This window comes from Protopterus annectens, chromosome 4.part0 (genome assembly GCF_019279795.1).
Source record: "Protopterus annectens isolate FY-2018-M chromosome 4.part0, PAN1.0, whole genome shotgun sequence".
In the NCBI taxonomy this organism is placed as follows: Eukaryota; Metazoa; Chordata; order Ceratodontiformes; family Protopteridae; genus Protopterus; species Protopterus annectens.
Window position 1 is genome coordinate 903,170,626 of NC_056733.1, and position 25,103 is coordinate 903,195,728.

Consider the following 25,103-nt stretch of genomic DNA (forward strand, 5'->3'; position numbering starts at 1 on the left):
GGCCAATCTGGAGCAATGATGATGGCCTTTGGTCTCTCCTCCCTTATTTTGATCAGCACCTTGGGGATAAAAGGCAGAGGAGGGAATGCATACACAAAGAGTGTGTTCCAGGGGAAGGTCAAGGAATCCACTTTCCATGCTAGGTGGTGATACTCCCTGGTACAGAACGTTTTCAGCTGATTGTTGAGATGCGAAGCAAAGAGATCCAACTCCGGAGTCCCCCACGCCTAAGTGATTTGTAAAAAGATTTTTTTGTGGAGCTGCCATTTGTGGGGGTCCAATACATTTCTGCTAAGTGGTCTGCCAGGGTGTTGTTGATCCCTGGTACGTATTGGGCTATCAGGTGTAGTCCCTTGGAAGAGGCTGTCAGCCAGAGGTTCATGGCTAGCCTGCACAGAGGGTAAGATTGGGTCCCTCCCTGTTTGTTGATGTACCACATTACTGTGGTGGTGTCTGTTTTGATAAGGAGAACCCCTGGCTTGAGATGGGGATTGAATGATGTCATACCCTTTTGTACTGCCATCTTTTCCTTCTGGTTGATGTGTAAGGGAAGGTGCTGGGCATCCCAAAGACCTTGGGTGCACCTGCCTTCTAGGTGAGCGCCCCAAGCTATGTGTGAGGCGTCGGTGGTAATGGTCTGCCCAGTTGGGTGAAGGGTGAAGGAAAGACCCTTGTTCTGGGCACAGGCCCCTGCCCACCAGAGAAACCTGGCCCTTATACAGGGGATCAAAGGGAGAGAGGTCTCTAGAGGTTGAGAGTGCTGACGCCAAAGGTTCTTTAAGTACCACTGAAGTTTTCCCATGTGAAGACTGGCCAGAGGAATTAGAAGGATGCAAGATGCCATGTACCCCAAGGCTTGCAAGAAATTCCTTGCAGTGAGATGACTTCTAGAAGCCGGCTGGGTAAAATAGAGAGGCAGGAAGCTCTGCTTTTCTGGGGATAGGAAGGCCATTTGGGATGTTGTGCCCAGCAGTGCTCCCAAGAAAATGATCTTCCTGGAGGGTGTTTGCCTTGATTTCTTCTCATTGATGGTGTACCCTAAAAGAGGTTAGGAGGGCTTTGACAAAGAGGAGGTCCTTGAGTAGCTTTTCTTTGCAATCTGCCTGAATGAGGCAGTCATCCAGAGAAAGGTAAATCTGTACATTTGTCTATCTGCAAAAGGCTATGGCAGGGGCTAAGCATTTGGTGAATACCCTGGGAGCAGTAGATAAGCCAAAGTGTAGCGCAGAGAACTGAAAGTGTTGTAACCTGCTCTGAAGTGAAGGAATTTTCTGCAGGATTCCGTTATGGGAATGTGGAGGTATGCATCTTTTAGATCTAGGGTAACTAACCAGGCATTTTTTGTCAACACAGGCAGCAGCTGCTGCAAAGTTAGCATTTTGAATTTGGGGACCACCGGTAAGGTGTTCAGAATGGATAGATCCAGGATGGAGTGCCAAGTGCTCTCTTTTCTGGGAACCAGGAATAGTCTGGAATAAAAGCCTTTGCCTGTTTGATCTGAGGGGACAGGTTCTACTGCCCCTTGAGATATGAGAATTTGAACTTGTTTCAATGCCTCTGCCCACTGATTTGAAGGTAAGTCTGGGTACCCTCTTGGAATGGTCCTTTGTTACAGAAAGCCAATTTTCTTTGCAGAGGGAGAGTCTTCCTCCTAGTTTTTGGTGAGTGAAAAGAAGGCAGAGGGGGGAAGAGGGAGTCATTGGGAGTTTTTGTCATAGAGGGATAGCTTAGAACTGCCTTTGGAGTGGAAGTGGTCCACTGTTCGGTTCTCTGCCTTCCCTGGGATAAGAGTCTAGGTGGTCTGTCCCTGCAGTGCTTACCTTGCCCCTGTCTGCTAGGTACAGGAAAGGACCAGTGTTTTGAGGGAAAATTCCTGCTGAACCTAGGAGGTTGTTCCTGAAGGAAATCTTTTACTGTTTGCATAGATTTTTCTCTGTCTTCCATCTTTTTAAGCACTTCTACTTTTTCTCCAAACAAGTGGTCCTTATCCAAGGATGCATCGAGTAATTTAGATGTGACATGACCAGGGAGATGTTGTTCCTTCAACCATGCATGTCTCCTCATGACAGATCCTGACACTGCTGCCCTGCTTGAGGCTTCTAGGGCTACATATCCACAGTATAATGAGTGTTTAGCCACTTGACAAGTAGAGTGCAGTAAATCTGCTATCTCTTTCAAACTGGCACAGTCAGGAAAGGTTGAAATCTTTTGTTTTAATAGTTCCAAAGTGTGTTGTTGATATTTTAACATGTAGAATTGACAGCTGAGTGCTCTGATAGCTAAGGCTGCAGAGGTGTATACTTTTTTCCCCATCTGTCCAGAGGTCTGGAGTCCTTGTCAGAAGGAATATGATTCTTTGCAGAACTATCCTTAACTCCTTTTGGTCCCTGTGTAATGACCTCTAGGTCTTCAGCAGGACATCTGTACAGGTGTTTGTGACAATCCGGTACTCTGTAATACCGGTCAGGTTTTCTGGGAGCAGGTGGGATGACGTCAGGAGTTAAGCTGGATTCATGGAAGACATCATCAACCACCTCTATGATTGGAGGGATGGCCAAGGGTCTGTGCTGGGGCAGGTCTAGAAACACTCTTAGCCTTTTCTTAGACTGAGGGAAGTTCTGGAATTCCCACTGAAAATGTTCCCTGAGGGTGTGAACAGTTTCCCCAAAGGAAAGATCTTCTGGTGGGGAGGCAGAAGGAATGGATTCCTCTGCATCTGAATCCTCATAAGCAGTCAGAGGTTGTTGTTCCTCTTCAAAATCTGAATAATCAGACTCCTCAGAATCCTGCTCTGTCAGTATTTCAGGAGAAAGGTCTCTTTTCCTTTTAGAAGGTGTGGCCTGACTACCCCTGAAATGGGTGATAAGACCTTGCGCCACTTTAAGCATTTGAGCTTGGGGTGGTGGAGCAGGAGTAAAATGGTGGCTAGAGGTAGTTTTCCTAGGAGTGGCCTTGCCTCTAGGCCTAAGAGTATCCATCGGTCTGAGAGAAACAGTAGTCGGAGAAGATATCGTCTTTTGTCCAGATTCGGTAGTGCGAAAAAACTCCTTGGAAGCCGGTGCCTGAGTCGCAGCTCCGAACCCAACCAAGGCACAGACAAACAAAGGCTCGGAAGATGAAGAAGATTTTTGTGTCATACCGGACTCCGAAAGGGTCTCAGTAGAGGCCTGTGAAGTTATCGAATCGGGCATCAGGGGCTGTTAAGGCACCTCACTGAATTCCAGAGAACTGATGACCTGCTTAGCGGTAGAGTCGTCGGAAGGCTTAGCCTTGTGTGGTCTGTCTCTATCTTTATCCTTACATTTTTTTTGAATGTCTATGGATTGTTGGCGGACACATGCCATTTTTGAATGCTAAGACAGAAGACAAAAATACCTGGCTACAATAAAAGCTCTACGACAAATGGTTCTCACATTAAAGAGGGCGCAGAACCAACATCAGGGGACATCGTGGTCTGGGCCTAAACAAGTGAAGCAGTATGAATGGAAGTCTTGGTGTGGTATTTGCTTTCCACTGGCAAGACAATTGTTAACTTTTTCGGATATTGGTTAGTGCAGGAAAAAGGATCTCCAACGGAGTACTTAGCTTTAGACGTTTTCAGCTGTAATTCAAACTCTTGTAGAGACCGAACGGCACACTTGCGAACTGCTTCTGCTACAGGCTTGTCGGCAATAAAGACTGATGTAATAGCATTGGCTGCCTTCCTTTATAGCACTGTCGGCCTGACGTCAGGCAGCAAGCGACAGCAGCCAACATAGAAAAACATTGACTCTGGTATTCAGGCCGGCCGAGGGCTACCAAAGCAGGGATAACCCACAGGTAATGAATGCAACAGTGAAACACGAAGAACATCAATAGTTTCCTGATTAAGGTGTGTGTGTGTGTGTGTGTGTGTGTGTGTGTGTGTGTGTGTGTGTGTAAAATGCCCTAGTTAGGTGTAGCAGGTGGTTACTAGTTTTCTCAGGCTTAAACCTTGTCCCTTAGTTACAGGAAACAAGAACATGAATCCCATCTACCCCAACTACCAAGCTACTAAAGAAATTAAGTTTTCAGATGCATTTTCAAGGAACTGAATTTCAGGTGTATTTTTCAAGGAAATGTGAGCTTCAAGAGAAGAGAAGTTTACTGCTGCTCATGCCAACTCTATTTAGAATGTGCAAGTGTTTAACAAATAGTATGACTATTGTGCTATAGAATTTAAAACATATTGCACAACAGGTAGCACACTTGCTTTTGATGCAGAAGGCTGTGGGTTCTACTCCCACAGCATGTAGATGGATTGCTGATACTGTGTACTTTAAGGGGGTCCTATGTATGTACTTCTTTATATGAGATGCCTAGTAACTATGAACCTGTTATCAGCTTGCTATTCAGTACCTATTACAATATTACCAGCTTACCATTTTTTAATGTAACACAGACAATTTATTCGTCAAGCGCAACAGGCACTGAATTTGTAGATGAAACACTGAAATATAAAGTTGCTTGCCAGCAACAACCTCTTCATTAGTTACAGATCTCTAATATGGAATTATTCAGATGACTTTTACATCTGCGGAGATTGTGCATATTGACTGATACTGGTAGACTGTAATGACAGAAGTTTGAGTGGCCTTTTATGGTTGAAATGTTCTGAATTGGGCAGCCATTATTAATGGTTCATATGTTTTGTTTCATTGCTTACTGGAAAAATGTTCAAAACTACAAATTTAAAACACATTCTCTTACAAGTCGTGCTGTATTATACAAGAAATATAATTTATTACAATCAGGAAGGTGAATTAAAGAACTCATGCATGTTTAATGGTTGTAAAAATGTGTGCAAAGGGCCTATGATTCAAAAACAGCACAAAAGTAAACTTTATCTGCCACTGGCCAGATGCATTTTCTATGAATGTGGGTTTCAATGTCGTTTCAAGGGCGTAGAAGTTGTAATGCTAAGTCTGTTTTCATTGTGAGATTGTATTGCTTTGTTTACCAAATGTCTTATCAGCTTTTATGCTATAAAACTTGAAATAAAAGTTTTAAATGAAATCCAAATATTTGTAATCACTGTAAAAGTAAAGCAGAGAATAGTATGCATACTAAGAGGTTTGAGCTGTGTTCATGGTAACTGGGGAGAACTAGCCAAGGACACCGGAAAGGCTACGGGGGGGGGGGGCTGCCCAATCCATTACCCTGCCTACGGCCCCATATGACCATGATCCAACTCTGTTCCCATTCATATTAGTGCCTCTCACTTATACAGTCAACCTCTCCTTAACTACTTTTACTTTTGTCCACAGCCTTTAAGGACGAACACTCCCCACTCCCCAAAAAGCAAACCTTTAGGAACATAAAGATTACAAACCTACAGCAAACTGTGCCCTTTAACAAAAATCTTTGAAGAACTTGCAGACAAAGAACTCTGGGATAATGTAAATAGATATAGACTTCTTTGGGAAAAACGGCATGTTTTCAGAAATTGTTTTATCACATGACATAATTATGCACGGCCACTGATACCATGACAGCATTACGCACGGCCACTGATACCATTTATAACATTATAAATCATTCAAAACTAACAGAAGGTCTTGTTTAATGATAGGAAGAGCATTCCAAACAGTAAATCATAACCTGTTCCTTTATAAACTTATCAAATTCAAATTTGGCCAAAATAGAATACGATTTCAAAGTTCCCTCTAAAACAGAAAATTCCAAGTGCATCTATGAATCTGACTTTCTCCTGAAGGCACTGTTAATTTAAAAGTCTCAGAAGGATCCATCCTTGAACCACTGTTATTTATCCTGTTCACCAATAATATATTTGCTGACCCACTGCACCCTAGCTTGGTCCTTCATGCCGATATCTAGGTACACCATGACCCTTTATCCGCGGTGGTGCAGCGGTAGCGTTGTTGCCTCACAGCAAGAGGTTCTCCCATTCGATTCTCGGCTGGAGTGCAGGGAGTACCTTCTGTGTGGAGTCTACATGTCCTCCCCACGGTTGGGTGGGCATTTGAAAGACATGTGTAAATGGGCATGCCTTCGTTGAAGGTTGGACGTTGAGCTGGCACCTCGGTGTTCGTGAAAATCTACTGCCAATCATTAGCGGACAGGAGTTCCGCTGTGGCGACCCCTAACCAGGAAAAGCCAAAAGACAAACCACAACCATGACCCTTTAACAGAAACTACAATTTAGCTTTACAGATTTATGTCACTGGACATATAAAAATACGCTCATATAAAAATATGCTCTCAATCAATCTAGTGAAGTCTATCACAATGTTCACTCAAAGCACCAACACTGCTCCTGGTATCAATTAAGGCTGTCCCTCCGTCAATGTCTTCTATTCAGAAGAATATAACTTGTAATATCCACTCCAAATAATATCCACAAGACAGGCTCCACAAACAAAGTGTTTAATCAAAATATATTGGACCAACTAAACTAAAAACAAGGCAGATTAAGCACTTTCATCTCCACTCAGGAGACTTTATGAGAATCATCTGCCACAGTACCTTTACACTTATTACAGTAGTAAGTTTCACTCCATTGGTCAACCAATTAATTCAAAAAATTCCATATATTAACCATTCAAAGTCAATTGTTGTAGTGTAACTACTATACATACCCTTATAATTAATACATACACACAATATGTTGAAACATGGCCCAAAAGGTTTGTTTTAAATGTTCTACTACTGCAAAGGAAGAATTACTCATATATCTACACTGCTTACAGTTAGTGCAACTAAAAGTTCCTTTTTTGTTTGAACAAATTCTGTCTGGATTCTTACTGTTACCTGTTCCTGATTCTAACATATACTTAATATCAGTGATTTTTTTATATGTAAACTTAGGTATGTGCCCTAAAATGGAAACCAAATCTTTATTTCCAAGAATAAACTTCCAATTATTTTCAATAATAGATTTAATGCTCCACATTTCTTTAACAATAGGTATTGGAAATGCTGTGAAAAATTCTTGGGCGTACTTTTCTTTGTTCTTATTACAAACTGATGGTACACCTACTGCCAAATCATTTGAGATTAAAATGGGTTTGGCTACCCCTTTTCTTAAAAAGTTCACTTCACTTTCTATTTTTTCTACAAAACCTTGTCCGTACCCTCTATGAAGAAAAAGAGATCTCAAAAATAATAATTCCTCTTTGAAAATCTCATCATCTGAGGTGAGTCTACTTAATCGGATTAGTTGACCCTTAATGACTCCTCTTTTCATGTGAAATGGGTGCATACTATCTTTGTGTAAATACTGGTTAGCAAAATATGGTTTCCTATATAGGGCCATAAAGTATTACAATTGCAATAGTGAGTTAATGGTGTATTTGGCAACCTGTGTCACATGTAAAGATTATTACATAGGAAAGACGAAAAGAATTTTTAAACGTAGGTTGTATGAACACATTTTAGCCATAAGAAAGAAAGACAAAAATAATGCTTTGGCCAGACATGCTCTTTCATGTTCTGACTTCAAAAAGGATGAGTTTTTTGTTTTGGATAGTGTGGACAAAGGGTTGTTATTGGGAGATTTAAACAACATTTTAGAATGTAGAGAGGCTTTTTGTCAGTTGGTGTTTGGGGCAGATGAAGCACCAGGGTTAAATGAAGTCATAAATCTAAAATGTTTTTTATTGTACAGATAGATAGTACAACATATATATAACATATCACTTTTATATTAAATTATTTTATATTGACATACAGATTTTGGATTAGTCAAAATAAGATTTATTTGTGTTTTTAAGAAAACATTTATAGTTATTGAAAGTCATTAAGTTTGTTACATCATTTCCTGTATTACTTGAACACTATAAAAGGAACAGGTGGTTTCACTTGTATTTTTTCTGAAGTTGTTCACGGTAATAAAGTGAATGAAAGCGCTAAAAAATATCTAAGAGTTGGAGTCATTTTTTTGCCTGTTGGAAGCTGCAGTCTCTGGATTTGGTGTTCCTTTCATTATTACAAAGTTTCAAGTGTTTTCACTATGTCTTCTATATTTCGTTTTTTTACTGGCACAAATGTAAAACCTTTTAAAAATAATTGTCATTAACTGTTACATCTGCATAACTGTAAATATTAAAATTATTTTGTGTATGAACTACAACATTCATCTTATTTGCAATTGCATCATCTGGATTATGGCCAAGTTTTATCCCATATCCGTCATCTCTCTCTATATTGTTTTGTGATAAAGTTTCTTCAGGTGAACAGTAGTTTATCTCCTGTATCACAATGTTAATTGACACCCCATAAAAATTCCCTAAAATCTTACATCTAATCACTGATACACAAACCCAATACCATTAGTATCAGAATAAAAGTATTTAAGAATCACCTTGGACCCTACTCTCTCATTAGCCAAGCATAGTGACACTCTGGCCACTAAAATCATGCCACAAAATCTCACACGTCCTCAGTCCTAAAGATCATAATGTATTAATGAAAAATATCCCTAAAACTGTATATAGACTCCCTGTTGTAACCTTACATTCCAAAGCAAACACATGTAAATTATAAACTACTATAAACAAATTCTGCAGATAGTTCTTGTCGAACCTCGTACTTATCAATGCCACCTTCTACAGCAGTGTAACACGATGTGTACAAATGACAGAGCAGTATTTCTATTTAAGTGTCAAATCTACAAGCTGTTAAAAATGGGACACTCTTCCCCACCATAAAAACAAGGTTTCACACCAAGCAATCTAACTACACACTGGGAAACAGCCAAGAAGACCATATTATCTTAATTACACCTCATTTTAAAACCTCCACAGGACAGAAAAACCTTTCTCTTTGGTTGACCCAGATGGTTGGAATTCTCTACCTTCAGAAGTTAAGCAGCAAGAGATACTTCAAGTATTTAAAAACAAACTACAAGAGCAACTGTTTAGGGATATCAAATGGTCTTGCTTCAGTGACCATAGCTAGCCCTTGCAGTTTATGCTGCAACCACATCTTTCTTGTAAAGATGTACTTTTAACAACCGACCACTGGCTGAATGCTTACTTTAATTCTACATACTGTAAATAATATAATTTGAATTTATAACTGTAAACTACCTACAGATGTATTGTTTCTACTTTGTTACTGCACTGTGTGCACTCTATTTAGTTGATATATAATTTTCTGTTTGTTTCTTGCACCAAGGAGCCCCGTTTGTGGCTGAAAAGGGACCATCAACCAGTCAACTTACCTGGTTATCAAACTGAAATAAACAGACAATTAAACACATTTTCCAAAGCTTCAGTAACTGGAGAAATAGCTAATAGTTTAGGGATTTACTCTCAGGTGGTCCCAGACGTTCCCTGCATCTCTTCTGGGAACTTAGTAGCACCCAGTTTTATGTCTGAAGATGTCCTTTATTCTATTGAGGGTTATTCCACATGAGAAATCCTCTGTTGGGGATACAGAGAATAAGAATTCCTCACTGTCACACATGTAACATAGTGCAAAGGATTAGTCCAGATAAAAATCACTTTAGCTAGCAGATCTAGGCAACTCTCCCTCTGATACTTTCCCTGTGGGAGGAATAAAGACATCTTGTTGAAGTTTCCAGTAGTTTATTCAGTTAAGTAGGTAGATGGATGAGTGTTCTTGTTCTAATCATTAGAATACCAGACTTCACTTGATCCCTCTGAACTAACTCTCTTCACTGTCACACATGTAAGAATGTGGAGAGGACATCTGCTCAGCATAATGCAGTTTGTCTTCCCCAAAATCTGAAGAATGAGACTCTTCCGTGGGGGGTGCTGCCCTCTTCTGATTTAGATGGGTGATCATTAACACTGACAGCTGATGTGTGAGAAGTCCTGGAAGGGGAGAGTGAAATCAGACGCAGCACATATGGAGGCAAGATGTCAGATGTCCAATGTCTGTGCATCTTGGGTCTGCTTCTAATGTTGATGGCCACCTTCGAACTTTCTAGCTGTGGGTGGACAAAAATGACTTTGATATAAGATCTCACTAGTAAGAACCAAGGGGATACTGCCCTCAACCTCAGTTAAAAGGATAAAGGCGTCAGAACCAGACATCAACAGAACTGAGGCTAAACCAACCAAAATCGTCATCAGCACCAGACATCAACAGAACTGCAGCTAAACCAACCAAAATCATCATCAGAACCAGACATCAACAGAATTGCAGCTAAACCAACCAAAATCGTCATCAGAACCAGACATCAACAGAACTGCCTCAGTTAACAGGATAAAGGCATCATAATCAGACATCAACAGAACTGCAGCGAAACCAACCAAAATCGTCATCAGAACCAGACATCAACAGAACTGCAGCTAAACCAACCAAAATCATCAGAACCAGACATCAACAGAAATACCTCAGTTAACAGGATAAAGGCATCAGAACCACACATCAACAGAACTGCAGCTAAACCAACCAAAATAGTCATCAGAACCACACATCAACAGAACTGCAGCTAAATCAACCAAAATCATCATAAGAACCAGACATCAACAGAACTGCAGCTAAACCAACCAAAATCATCATCAGAACCAGACATCAACAGAACTGCAGCTACACCAACCAAAATCATCAACAGAACTACCTCAGTTAACAGGATAACTGCCTCAGTTAACAGGATAAAGGCATCAGAACCAGACATCAACAGAACTGCAGCTAAACCATCCAAAATCGTCATCAGAACCAGACATCAACAGAACTGCAGCTAAAGCAACCAAAATCGTCATCAGAACCAGACATCAACAGAACTGCAGCTAAACCACCCAAAATCGTCATCAGAACCAGACATCAACAGAACTGCAGCTAAACCAACCAAAATCGTCATCAGAACCAGACATCAACAGAACTGCAGCTAAACCAACCAAAATCGTCATCAGAACCAGACATCAGCAGAACTTCAGCTAAACCAACAAAAATCGTCATCATAACCAGACATCAACAGAACTGCAGCTAAACCAACCAAAATCATCATCAGAACCAGACATCAACAGAAATGCATCAGTTAACAGGATAAAGGCATCAGAATCAGACATCAACAGAACTGCAGCTAAACCAACCAAAATAGTCATCAGAACCAGACATCAACAGAACTGCAGCTAAACCAACCAAAATCATCATCAGAACCAGACATCAACAGAACTGCAGCTAAACCAACCAAAATCGTCATCAGAACCAGACATCAACAGAACTGCCTCAGTTAACAGTATAAAGGCATCAGAACCAGACATCAACAGAAATGCAGCTAAACCAACCAAAATCATCATCAGAACCTGACATCAACAGAACTGCAGCTAAACCAACCAAAATCATCAGGACTTCAGCACAGGAGGAAGTGCTTTTTTTTGAACAGTACTGCAGCCTTGCAAGGGGCATCAGTAGACACTTCAGTTGAAGTAGACATCTGGGAGGAGAATTAGAAAGGACACCACCAAATCAGATGCCTTTAGGCTTACAGAGCCTTGGGACTCGGTGTGCTGTTGGCTTTCCTTCTAGAATGGTTGCTTTTCTTAGTTCTTTTTAGGTGGAATTTCCTCAGATGATCTGGCAGGCAGCATGATGTCCCTGGACAGGAGAGGCAGCCTTTTCTGATTTGAATAGTCTCGGGAAATTCTTTTTTCTCTGTATGATGGTCTTCTGGTTGATCCTTGCATAGTGGAGACAAGAGTTGTCATTATGCTCTGCAACCAACAAAGCAAACACTGACCATGAAAGTCTTCATGTGGAATCTTTTTTTTATAAGTACTACACTTATTAACTTTAGAGAATGACATCTACCGTGACACCCAATCACTGTCTACCTAAAATCAGTACACCTTTCACCAACTACACAAGGTAATAAATACAAGAGGGGGTTCCTCAATAGTATATTTACCTGTACTCTGGAAGACGTCCCAAACTGAGGGTTAGTGTGATGCCCTCAGATCATCTACAAAGTTTCCCTCTCATGAACTGTGGCAAGAACTGAAGATGATACAGGTAGATGTCCCTCTTTTACAAAATAAATCCTAACATCCAGGAGAGAAGGCCTCTCTCTGACTGACAGAGGGAAGGGTGAACTTCTCTTAATATTAGACCTTCAGTGACAGAAGTCCCAAGAGCTGCCAGTAACTCAACAGTGATTAATACAAAGAACATCTTGAAATTCACAGATCACTACCCACAAATGGGTTACAATCCTCACCTCTTACGTTTTCTTCTCACATGCACATTAAACTACATTACAATTATTTCCAAAAAGCTTGATACATCTAAGTCTGCAGCACAAAAACGAACAAGACAAAGCCCCTTCACTGCACTTTGCATTGTAATATCTGTTGCTTCCTTGCACACTATATTACTGCTGGCTTAACTCATTAGAATCTGCCTTTTCCTATCTAATTAGAAGCTTGTGGAACACAAGACTCTGCTTCAAAGTGTAGAAGGTGCTCCAGGAGAGACATGGAAAGAAAAGTAATTAAAAACACAGCACTTCTTTGAAACAAAACATTAGGCTGTGTGGACTACCTTTCCCTCATCTATGGCTTTGGTAACTGTTTCGAAGAAGTTTTGCCTAACGGTTCCAGGAGTTTATAAACTCAAATGCCATGGAACAACTGGTCACCACTCCCACAAGAGGGGACAACATACTGGACTTGGTCATCACCAACATGGGGGCTAAATGTTCCACACCAGAGGTAAACCCCTCGTTGGCAAGATCAGACCATAAAGTAATCACAATGGACATCCACATCCCAACCCCAGCCAAGGAAACCACTGTGATAAATTTCTCAAAAGCAAACTTCACACTTCTCAAGACCGAGGTGGAATATTTCAAAGCCCCCGGGCAAATGGAAAATGCTACCCAAACCGCAGAATCCTTTACAATTGCACTATATGAGCACCTACAGGAATGCATGGATTATGCCATCCCAAGTAAAACCAAGCCTCACTCCTCCAAGAACAGGAGACCAGTCTGGTGGACCCCCGGTCATAAATAAGCTATACAACAGAAAGAGGAAACTATTACATGATACGGCAAAATCCCAAAAATGAAAGGCATCCCTGATCAGTACTAACAAGAAACTTCGATCCCTCATAAAATCATCAAAGGCTAGCTTTGAAAGAAAAATTGCCAAAGACTCTAAAGATAATCACAAGGCGTTCTTTAGCTACGTCAAGAATCTGGGTGGAGACTCTCAGATATGTTCTGAGCTGGTGCAAAATGGCACAAAATACACTGAACCCACTGACATTGCCAACATCCTGGCGGACAGGTTCAGTGCAAACTTTACCCCCCCCCCAAAAGAGCCAGTGTATATCCCAGAAGGATGCAATCCCCCAGACATCACAGACACACAGGTGAAAGCAGCCCTCTCCAAAGTAAAAAACACACTTTCAATGGGATTGGATGGTATCCCGGGCTGCGTCTTACACGAGCTCCAAAATGAACTAAACTCTCACATAAATTCACTGTTCAAACTCAGCCTTACCACAGGTTATGTACCCAAAGAATGGCATACAGCAACAGTGATCCCGCTCCACAAAGGTGGCAACTATTGCCCTATAAGCCTGACTAGCCTGGTCTGCAAAGGTATGGAGCACATCATCATGGATCTCATAAACAAAGACATTGGGAACCTCCAAACACTGGACTCTAACCAATTTGGCTTTGTTAAAGGTAGATCTTGCCTCTTAAACCTAGTTGACTTCTTCAAAACAGTTACCAAAGCCATAGATGAGGGAAAGGTAGTCCACACAGCCTACCTGGACCTCGTAAAGGCCTTCGACACAATACCACACTCTGGCATCATAAATAAGCTTACCAGCTTGAATATTAATCCATATGTCACAAGATGGGTTGCAAACTGGCTCAGGGATAGAACTCACATGGTCAGAGTCATGAGTGCCATGTCCGACTCTAAACCGGTCACAAGTGGCGTCCCACAGGGCTCAGTCCTGGGACCCCTCTTGTTCAGTATATATTTCTCAGAGGTACAGGCTAACACGGGAGGACTGTGGTTCACCAAGTTTGCAGATGATTGCAAACTGGGAGCCATAATAGATTCTCTGGCTGACACAAGCATCCTCCAGAAGGGCCTTACAGAGCTAAAGCCAAAAAGTGCATAGTCATCCCCTTTGGGAAAAACAAAGTGCCCACAAACTACCACATAGGAGGTAATCCATTAAGTACCGAAGAAGTAATTAGGGATCTGGGGACAAAAGTAGATAGTAACCTCTCCTTTGACAATCACATTGCCAAAGTAATTAGAAAAACTTTCTATATAGCTCACCTAATCACAAAAGGGTACACATCTAGATCAAGAGAGGTCATTGTTCCCCTCTACCCATCGCTCATCAGGCCCATAATTGAGTACAATGCACCATTTGGGATGTACCTTACCAGACACCTGCAACAGCTGGAGTGACCTCAAAAATACCTCACCAAGAGGATCGTGGGCCTCAAAGAGATGCCCTATGCAGCCCGACTAAAGAAACTCCAGCTCTACTCAGTTGTTTACCGCCTACTCAGAGGTGATCTCTGCCTGACATACAAGGCCATGTCCAACCCAGAATTGTTCGACATGCTCCACCTCAAGAAAACCAAATCCATTAGAGCTACACGCTCCAGGGATTTAAACCTTAGCACAACAATAAACAGGACATGCTGGAGGGATAGATTCATATTCCAAAGGCTTCCCTCGCTCTGGAATAGAATCCCAGTCCAAGTTAGGCAGAGCCCCTCGCTGACCCTCTTCAAGAGAAATCTTGATGAGTGGATGGGAAATCGTAATTTACTACTGGGATCACTTCTATGGCCCTGCTGGACAGAGGCTCAGGAATATAGTCTAAAAGGGAGGCGAAAGCCAACACATTCTGGCTAGGCTTATAAATGCCCTATGGCAGATAGCCTAGTATCTAACTATGAACCTGTGTACTTATATCTGTACTACACATCATACGACTCTTTATGTATACATACTTACAGCACACATTACTCCACTCCCTATGTATGTATATATGTACTACACATCATATGACTCCTTATGTATACATACTTACAGCACACATTACTCCACTCGCTATGTATGTATATCTGTACTACACATCATATGACTCCTTATGTACACATACTTATAGCACACATTACTCCACTTCCTATGTATGTATATCTGTACTACTCATCATATGACTCCTTATGTATACATACTTATAGCACACATTACTCCACTCTCTATGTATGTATAGCTATACTACACACCATACGACTCCTTACACACACACACACACACACATATATATATATATATATATATATACATACTTACAGCACACATTACTTCTCTATGTACGTATATCTGTACTACACATCATATGATTCCTTATGTATACATACTTATAGCACACATTACTCCACTCCCTATGTACGTATAGCTATACTATACACCATACGACTCCTTACATATATATACCTACAGCACACATTACTCCTCTCTCTATGTACATATATACGACTCCTTATGTATACATACTTATAGCACACATTACTCCACTTACTATGTATGTATAGCAATACTACACACCATACGACTCCTCACATATATATACTTACAGCACACATTACTTCTCTATGTACGTATATCTGTACTACACATCATATGATTCCTTATGTATACATACTTATAGCACACATTACTCCACTCCCTATGTACGTATAGCTATACTATACACCATACGACTCCTTACATATATATACCTACAGCACACATTACTCCTCTCTCTATGTACATATATACGACTCCTTATGTATACATACTTACAGCACACATTACTCCACTCCCTATGTATGTATAGCAATACTACACACCATACGACTCCTTACATATATATACTTACAGCACACATTACTTCTCTATGTACGTATATCTGTACTACACATCATATGATTCCTTATGTATACATACTTATAGCACACATTACTCCACTCCCTATGTATGTATATCTGTACTACACATCATACGACTCCTTATGTATACATACTTATAGCACACATTACTCCACTCTCTCTGTATATATAGCTATACTACACACCATACGACGCCTTATATATATATATATATATATATATACTTACAGCACACATTACTCCTCTCTCTATGCACGTATATCTGTACTATACATCACACGACTCTTTAGGCATACATACTTACAGCACACATTACTCCACTCCCTATGTATGTATATCTGTACTACACATCATATGACTCCTTATGTATACATACTTACAGCACACATTACTCCACTCCCTATGTATGTATATCTGTACTACTCATCATATGACTCCTTATGTATACATACTTATAGCACACATTACTCCACTCCCTATGTATGTATATCTGTACTACACATCATATGACTCCTTATGTATACATACTTATAGCACACATTACTCCACTCCCTATGTATGTATAGCAGTACTATACACCATACGACTCCTTACATATATATACTGACAGCACACATTACTCCTCTATGTATGTATATCTCTACTACACATCATATGACTCCTTATGTATACATACTTATAGCACACATTACTCCACTCCCTATGTATGTATAGCAGTACTATACACCATACTCCTTACATATATATACTTACAGCACACATTACTCCTCTATGTATGTATATCTCTACTACACATCATATGACTCCTTATGTATACATACTTACAGCACACATTACTTCACTCCCTACGTACGTATATCTGTACTACACATCACACGACTTTTTATGTATACATACTTACAGCACACATTACTCCTCTCTCTATGCACGTATATCTGTACTATACATCATACGACTCCTTATGTATACATACCTATAGCACACATTACTCCACTCCCTATGTATGTATATCTGTACTACTCATCATATGACTCCTTATGTATACATACTTATAGCACAAATTACTCCACTCCCTATGTATGTATATCTGTACTACACATCATACGACTCCTTATGTATACATACTTACAGCACACATTACTCCACTCCCTATGTATGTATATCTGTACTACACATCATACGACTCCTTATGTATACATACCTATAGCACACATTACTCCACTCCCTATGTATGTATATCTGTACTACACATCATACGACTCCTTATGTATACATACTTATAGCACACATTACTCCACTCCCTATGTATGTATATCTGTACTATACATCATACGACTCCTTATGTATACATACCTATAGCACACATTACTCCACTCCCTATGTATGTATATCTGTACTACTCATCATATGACTCCTTATGTATACATACTTATAGCACAAATTACTCCACTCCCTATGTATGTATATCTGTACTACACATCACACGACTCCTTATGTATACATACTTACAGCACACATTACTCCACTCCCTATGTATGTATATCTGTACTACACATCATACGACTCCTTATGTATACATACCTATAGCACACATTACTCCACTCCCTATGTATGTATATCTGTACTACACATCATACGACTCCTTATGTATACATACTTATAGCACACATTACTCCACTCCCTATGTATGTATATCTGTACTATACATCATACGACTCCTTATGTATACATACTTATAGCACACATTACTCCACTCCCTATGTATGTATATCTGTACTACACATCATACGACTCCTTATGTATACATACTTATAGCACACATTACTCCACTCCCTATGTATGTATATCTGTACTATACATCATACGACTCCTTATGTATACATACCTATAGCACACATTACTCCACTCCCTATGTATGTATATCTGTACTACACATCATCCGACTCCTTATGTATACATACTTATAGCACACATTACTCCACTCCCTATGTATGTATATCTGTACTATACATCATACGACTCCTTATGTATACATACTTATAGCACACATTACTCCACTCCCTATGGATGTATATCTGTACTACACATCATACGACTCCTTATGTATACATACTTATAGCACACATTACTCCACTCCCTATGTATGTATATCTGTACTACTCATCATACGACTCCTTATGTATACATACCTATAGCACACATTACTCCACTCCCTATGTATGTATATCTGTACTACACATCATACGACTCCTTATGTATACATACTTATAGCACACATTACTCCACTCCCTATGTATGTATGGGTCTACTTCAGAAGACTGACGAAGCAAAAGACTGAATCCCAAAAGACTGAAAATTCAAAATACTGAACACATTTTTAATACAGGGGAGAACCCCCCCCTGCACCCCTCATTTGGGGGGGGGGGGCTGAGCCACAGACAACAGTCGAGAAGGGGCAAATTCCATCATTCGGTATTTTGAAATTTTCAGTCTTTTGATTTTTCAGTCTTCTGAAGAAGACCTGTATGTATATCTGTACTACATATTATACCACTTCTATATATAAATATTTATAGTACATATTACGCCATACCCTATGTACAAATAGCTACACTACACACACAACTCTCAACTGTCCATATTTTCGCAGAATTTCCAGATTTTCCACTCATATTTTTGGTCCGTTTCTCACAAAATTATAGCTTTCTGGCAAGTCAATGGCAAATCATTGAAGACTGAAGTAAAAAAATAATAGCAGACATTCAATTTTCAGTCTTCATATCCTTCAGAAAATTCATGCTAATACAAAACCAGTTATTCTATCAATTTTAAGCTTGTAAAAGCAATATTTAAAAAGTGCCCCTACTTCTGGGACTTTGTCCCCCTTTATTTGGGGGATTGCCCAGATTTTTTGCTCTAAGAGGTTGACAGGTATGAGTACATATCATACCACTCCCTACATGTATTTACATTACTCTACACCCTATATTAATATGTTTAAGTCACAAATTCTCCATTATGTACATATATACCTATGATATAAATGATTCCATTCCTTACGTACATATTACTTCACTCCTTATCGACATGTACTTTACCTATACTACACATTACTGCACTTACCAGGCACATTACTCCACTCCCTACTCACAGATGTCTACACTACACATTACTGCACATCCTAGGCACATTGACTCACTCCTTATGTACACATACGTTGGCTATACAATACTTTATTGTACTTCCTAGGCACATTACTCCACTCCATACGTACACATAATTTACCTATACTATACGTTACTATATATCCTATGCACATTACTCCACTGCCTACTTAAAGGCACGCATACTATGTATTACTTCACTCTAAGTGCATAAACCTATAACACGTATTACTCAGTTCTTTCTAGTACTACACAAGATACCACATTAGATAATATTCAGTTCTATAAAAATTACTTACGTTGGGTGTTTCATTGCCTCAAGTATCTCTGCAAGTGAGGATGCGGATGTCAGAGAATTTGATACAACAGACTGTGTCTGTGAACTAGGAGCAAACAAAAAAAAGTCGTTAAAATTCACTCTGGCAGCAGTATACAAACCATTCAAAACTCACAAGTGCTGGTGCTGCTATTGTTATCTAACAGACTATGTTTTCTTCCAGCCAGCTCCCACATCAGGTGCGCTGGGGGACTGTGCACATCAGCTTACCTTTTCTGATGTCCTACCATTCATGTAGACATGGAGAGGAGTGTTCCAAAGCAGGGTGTGGTACATACACAGCAGGTCTGCTACATGGTCAGTATTACAATGCTTGCTGTCCATCACACTGACCATTCTGTACCTGAAGAGAACACCAGTGGCACTATATCTATGCGATGTGTACTATGAAGATTTTCCAATCCCTTCTGTAAAAACCAGTGCTGGCAGTTGCACACTGTGCACCACCATTATCCAAACCCACTGACTACTCATGTGAAACATTCTAATGCCCTTTCTGTGCTTCACACTTCCTGAGTCCTCATGTGAAACATTCTAATGTCTTTTCTGTGCTTCACACCTCCTGAGTCCTCACGTGAAACATTCTAATGTCCTTTCTGTGCTTCCAGGGTCGGCCTTAGGTCAAGTGATGCCATAGGCAAAAGGGGTCCACAGAGTGCCCCCCCACACCACCTTGTGCCCCTATCCTGGTCTACTTATACCATCCAGCTTACTGGAAAAGCACCCCAGCTGGAGTGGCGCCCTATGCGGACGCCTAGTTGGCCCATGCCTAAGGCCGGCTATGTGTGCTTCACACTTCCTGAGTCCTCTCATGTGAAAAATTCTAATGCCCTTTCTGTGCTTCACACCTCCTGAGTCCTCATGTCAAAACATACTAATGCCCTTTCTATGCTGCACACCTCCAGAGTCCTCACGTGAAACATTCTGCTGCCCTTCCTGTGCTTCACAACACACAGACTGTTGTGCATCAGCTTTAAACCAGTGATGTCAGTGTTACGCAGTGCACCACAAACACAAACTCATGTTATGCTGTGCACTACAAACACACACTCTCCTTTCTATCACAAGTGAAAAATTGATGAAGTGTGAATTGTTTAATGACAGTTATGTACTTATCATAGCACCATATCTGTGTTGTTTTCTTCCATCCATCTCAAATGATAGGTATGTCGGATCCTCCCAGACTTTAAATCCAAGGCTCAGCCCCCCCCCCATACAGTTCCTCAGATCAAGCCTGCCCCCTGTACACACTGATCAAACTATGCCACTTGTAGGAAGAAACAACTGGAACTGACAGTAAAATACAGTCAAAGACTGCAAAGTAAGACAAGGCTCCAACAGGTCAAGTGTGGTCAATCAAGAGACTAAGACATGACACTTTGGATGGGGACAGAAGGAGGGAAGGTCGAGACAGAAGGAAGAAGATTATATAGATCTAGCATTATGTTACATTCATAACTTTTGTACCCAATACTGGCTTTTCCACTCATCACAACCTATGGGACTGAGCTACGACTAACCCTGGGAGGAACTATGGAAGGACATTCCAAAGGATGGTGGAACCAAATGAAGCCCTAGTCCTAGACAGCAGGTCCATGTTGTAATGAGAGATAAATGTGTGAGCTGTGGACCAAGAAGCCACAGCACAAATGTCAAATTCAGACTCTAAAAAAGAAGGCCATGGAGGTTGCTACTCCTCTTGCTGAATATACTTTAGTTTTGTTAGGCAGTGAAAAGCCCCTTGGCCCTACAGATAAATATGATGCAACTGGACAGCCCCCTAGACAATGTAGTACTGGAAACACTGGTTCCTAGTTTCACTTTAGAAAATAACCCAAAAAGATTATCAGATTTCCTGAAATCCTTTGTGCAATGCATGTAGGTACTTAACTGACAATGAGCATTGAAAATGAAGGAGATATTCACCTTTATTTGAAAAATTAGGAAAAAAATTACAGGCAGTCTGATTCAAGGAGGACTCTTATAGCTACCTATAGAAGAAATTTTGCATTTGTTCAGAGGAACAGCCAATTCTTGTGAAAAATTAGATATTGCGGATTACAAGACAAGGCCTGCAATTCTTAAATCACCACCAGAGATAGCTTTCCAAGACAAGAATTCCAGGCCCATCATGATGCCAGCTTGAAGACGGGTCTAGTTAAGGCCTGTAGCATGACAGTAACATCACAAGGTGGAACAGGAACCATTAAGAAAGGGTACAGGAGAAAGGTTCCTTTCAAAAAGACCTTAGAAAGTTTCAGAGAAGAGGTTTGCTTTTTGCTTGTATAAAATTTACAAATTAGAAATAGCTGCCAGTTGAACTTTAAATGTGGCATAATCAACCCCTGTATGAAAAAGATCTGCATGATAGCCTAGAATTGATGGTAAGGAGGCAGAAAAAGGATCTAGACCTTTGGCTGATGCTCAGAAAGAAAATCTTGCCCTCTTGCCTTTGTAAACTTTTCTGGTGGAAGGCTTCTGAGAGGAGGATAAAATGACAATAACAGTGGTTGAAAGCCTGGGATTTTTGGCCATCACCAGAAGTGGAGAAACCAATCAGTCAGACTCCGGGATTTGAAGTCCATGTGAGGCTCATCAGATGGATGAGAAATCAGACATGGAAGGGGATCCAGCACCTATGGAGGGTACCCCAGATGAAGCCACAGGAAGAGGAGCCATACCTGTCGAGGCCAAAATGGGGCAACAAGAATCACTTTTACCTCACACTAGTTCACCTTACCAAAGGAGTAGGAAGAAAAGTTTAGAGGAGACCCCTTGGGGATCTAGTGTGGACCAAAGCATTCCGTCATGGGCTGCCTGTCTTGGAAAATTAGGGCAAAACTGCTATTGCATTTAGTACTGGAGGGAACTGTTAACAGGCCGCAGCAAGGTTGGTCCCAGTGGCTGAAGATCATGGCAGCCAGTGTCTGACTGAAGGACCACACGTGCAGTAGAAAAATCAATCTGCTCAGTCTGTATATTAGCACAGTGGATTTTCCTTAGAAAGCAACTAGAAAGAGCTGGGAAACCAATGCTCACTGCCAGACCCTCACGGCCTCTTGACATAAGGGGTAAGAACAGACTCTGTCTTGATTGTTGATGTACCAGACCACTGGCATGCTATCTGTCTGGTTAGCAATCAGAACCATTGGGAGGCAATCTGGAAGGCCTGCAATGCTAGGAGGACTGCTGTTATCTCCAATACATTATTGTGAAGATTGGCCTCTGTTCGAGACCACATGCCTTGGACTGTCTTATTTTCAATATGTCCCCCACCCTGGAAGGGATGTGTTCATGGTCACTGTCTGTCCTGGCAGGGGAAAAATTGAAGGAAAGCTGAGAGAGACTAGACAAGAATGTAGATGTAACTGAATATGCTGTCTGCAAATCCCAGTGAGTCTGATGGGATGATGCATGGAATGATGAAGAATGGAATACTGGATGGCTAGGGACCACTGCAACACCCTCATGTGGAATCAGGCATGACAAACAAGAGTGATGGATGCTACCATAAAACCCAACAGTAGGAGGATGGATCTCACCAGTGCAGTCTGATGACATCGATGCTACCATAAAACCCAAGAGAAGAAGGATGGATCTCACCAGTGCAGTCTGATGACATGGATGCTACCATAAAATCCAAGAGAAGAAGGATGGATCTCACCAGTGCAGTCTGATGACATGGATGCTACCATAAAACCCAAGAGAAGGAGGATGGATCTCACCAGTACAGTCTAATGACATGGATGCTACCATAAAACTCAAGAGAAGGAGGATGGATCTCACCAGTGCAGTCTGATGACATGGATGCTTCCATAAAACCCAAGACAAGAAGGATGTATCTCTCCAGTACAGTCTGATGACATGGATGCTACCATAAAATCCAAGAGAAGGAGGATGGATCTCACCAGTGCAGTCTGATGACACAGGACCTGTGAAGCTTGTATAAAACCCAAGAGAAGGAGGATGGATCTCGCCAGTGCAGTCTGATGACATAGGACCTGTGAAGCTTGTACAAAACCCAACAGAAGGAGGATGGATCTCACCAGTGCAGTCTGATGACATGGATGCTACCATAAAACCCAAGAGAAGGAGGATGGATCTCGCCAGTGCAGTTTGATCACATGGATGCTACCATAAAACCCAAGAGAAGAAGGATGGATCTCACCAGTGCAGTCTGATGACATGGATGCTACCATAAAACCCAAGAGAAGAAGGATGAATCTCACCAGTGCAGTCTGATGACATGGATGCTACCATAAAACCCAAGAGAAGGAGGATGGATCTCAACAGTGCAGTCTGATGACATGGATGCTACCATAAAACCCAAGAGAAGGAGGATGGATCTCAAGAGTGCAGTCTGATGACATGGATGCTACCATAAAACTCAAGAGAAGGAGGATGGATCTCTCCATTGCAGTCTGATGACATGGATGCTACTATAAAACCCAAGAAAAGGATGCATCTCACCAGTGCAGTCTGATGACATGGATGCTACCATAAAACCCAAGAGAAGAAGGATGGATCTCACCAGTGCAGTCTGATGACATGGATGCTACCATAAAACCCAAGAGGAGGAGGATGGATCTCACCAGTGCAGTCTGATGACACAGGACCTGTGAAGCTTGTATAAAACCCAAGAGAAGGAGGATGGAGCTCACCAGTGCAGTCTGATGACATGGATGCTACCATAAAACCCAAGAGAAGCAGAATGGATCTCACCAGTGCAGTCTGATGACATGGATACTACCATAAAACCCAAGAGAAGAAGGATGGATCTCACCAGTGCAGTCTGATGACATGGATGCTACCATAAAACCCAAGAGAAGGAGGATGAATCTCACCAGTGCAGCCTGATGACATGGATGCTACCATAAAACCCAAGAGAAGGATGGTGGATCTCACCAGTGCAGTCTGATGACATTGATGCTACCATAAAACCCAAGAGAAGAAGGATGGATCTCACCAGTGCAGTCTGATGACACAGGACCTGTGAAGCTTGTATAAAACCCAAGAGAAGGAGGATGGATCTCACCAGTGCAGTCTGATAACATGGATGCTATCATAAAACCCAAGAGAAGAAGGATGGATCTCACCAGTGCAGTCTGATGACACAGGCCCTGTGAAGCTTGTTGATGCATGGTATCTTTTCTTGATACAAGTTTGGCAATTTGCATGGTGGTGTCCAGGTGGCATCCTATGAATTCTATTGGACTGGCATTAGCTTGGACTTCTCTAGATTGATCATGATTCCACGGTTAGAGCAAAATTGAAGCACGGAGTCCCTGGCTTGAATAATAAATTCCTCATAGCAGCAGTTATGTGCCAGTTGTCTAGGTATGGGAACATCTGGAACTGCTGCAGCCTGAGATGTGCTGCTACCACTGCCATGCGCTTGGCAAACTCCCAGGGGATTGTGGCAAGTCCAAAGAGCAGTGCTCTAAACTGAAAATGGCTGGCTCCCATATCTGAAAGAGAAAGAACCTTCTGGACTGTCTTGTTATCTTGAAAGGACAGTAGGTATCCTGAAGGTCCATATCCAGTCGTCTTTCCTCAGAAGAGTGACTATGGACTAAACCGTGACTATTCAGAAACAAGTCTGCTTTACGAACAGGATCAGCTGACCAAGATCCAGAATGCCAGTTCTTCTTCAGAACTAAAACATACCTTTACTAGACTCCAGACCTTTGTTGGTTTTGACAGGACCTTGTGGGTGATTTGTTCGTCTCTCAGC

The 25,103-nt window shown here is 41.2% G+C and overlaps 1 protein-coding gene across 1 annotated transcript in view; it reads right to left on the reverse strand.

The window, feature by feature from the left end:
• DEPDC5 (DEP domain containing 5, GATOR1 subcomplex subunit) overlaps positions 1-25,103 on the reverse strand; it is a 2,513,958-nt gene that overhangs the window by 594,278 nt on the left and 1,894,577 nt on the right. Inside the window, exon 35 of the mRNA XM_044068865.1 lies at positions 19,332-19,415. Within this exon, the coding sequence (XP_043924800.1) occupies positions 19,332-19,415 (84 nt within the window). The remainder of the gene's footprint in view (positions 1-19,331; positions 19,416-25,103) is intronic.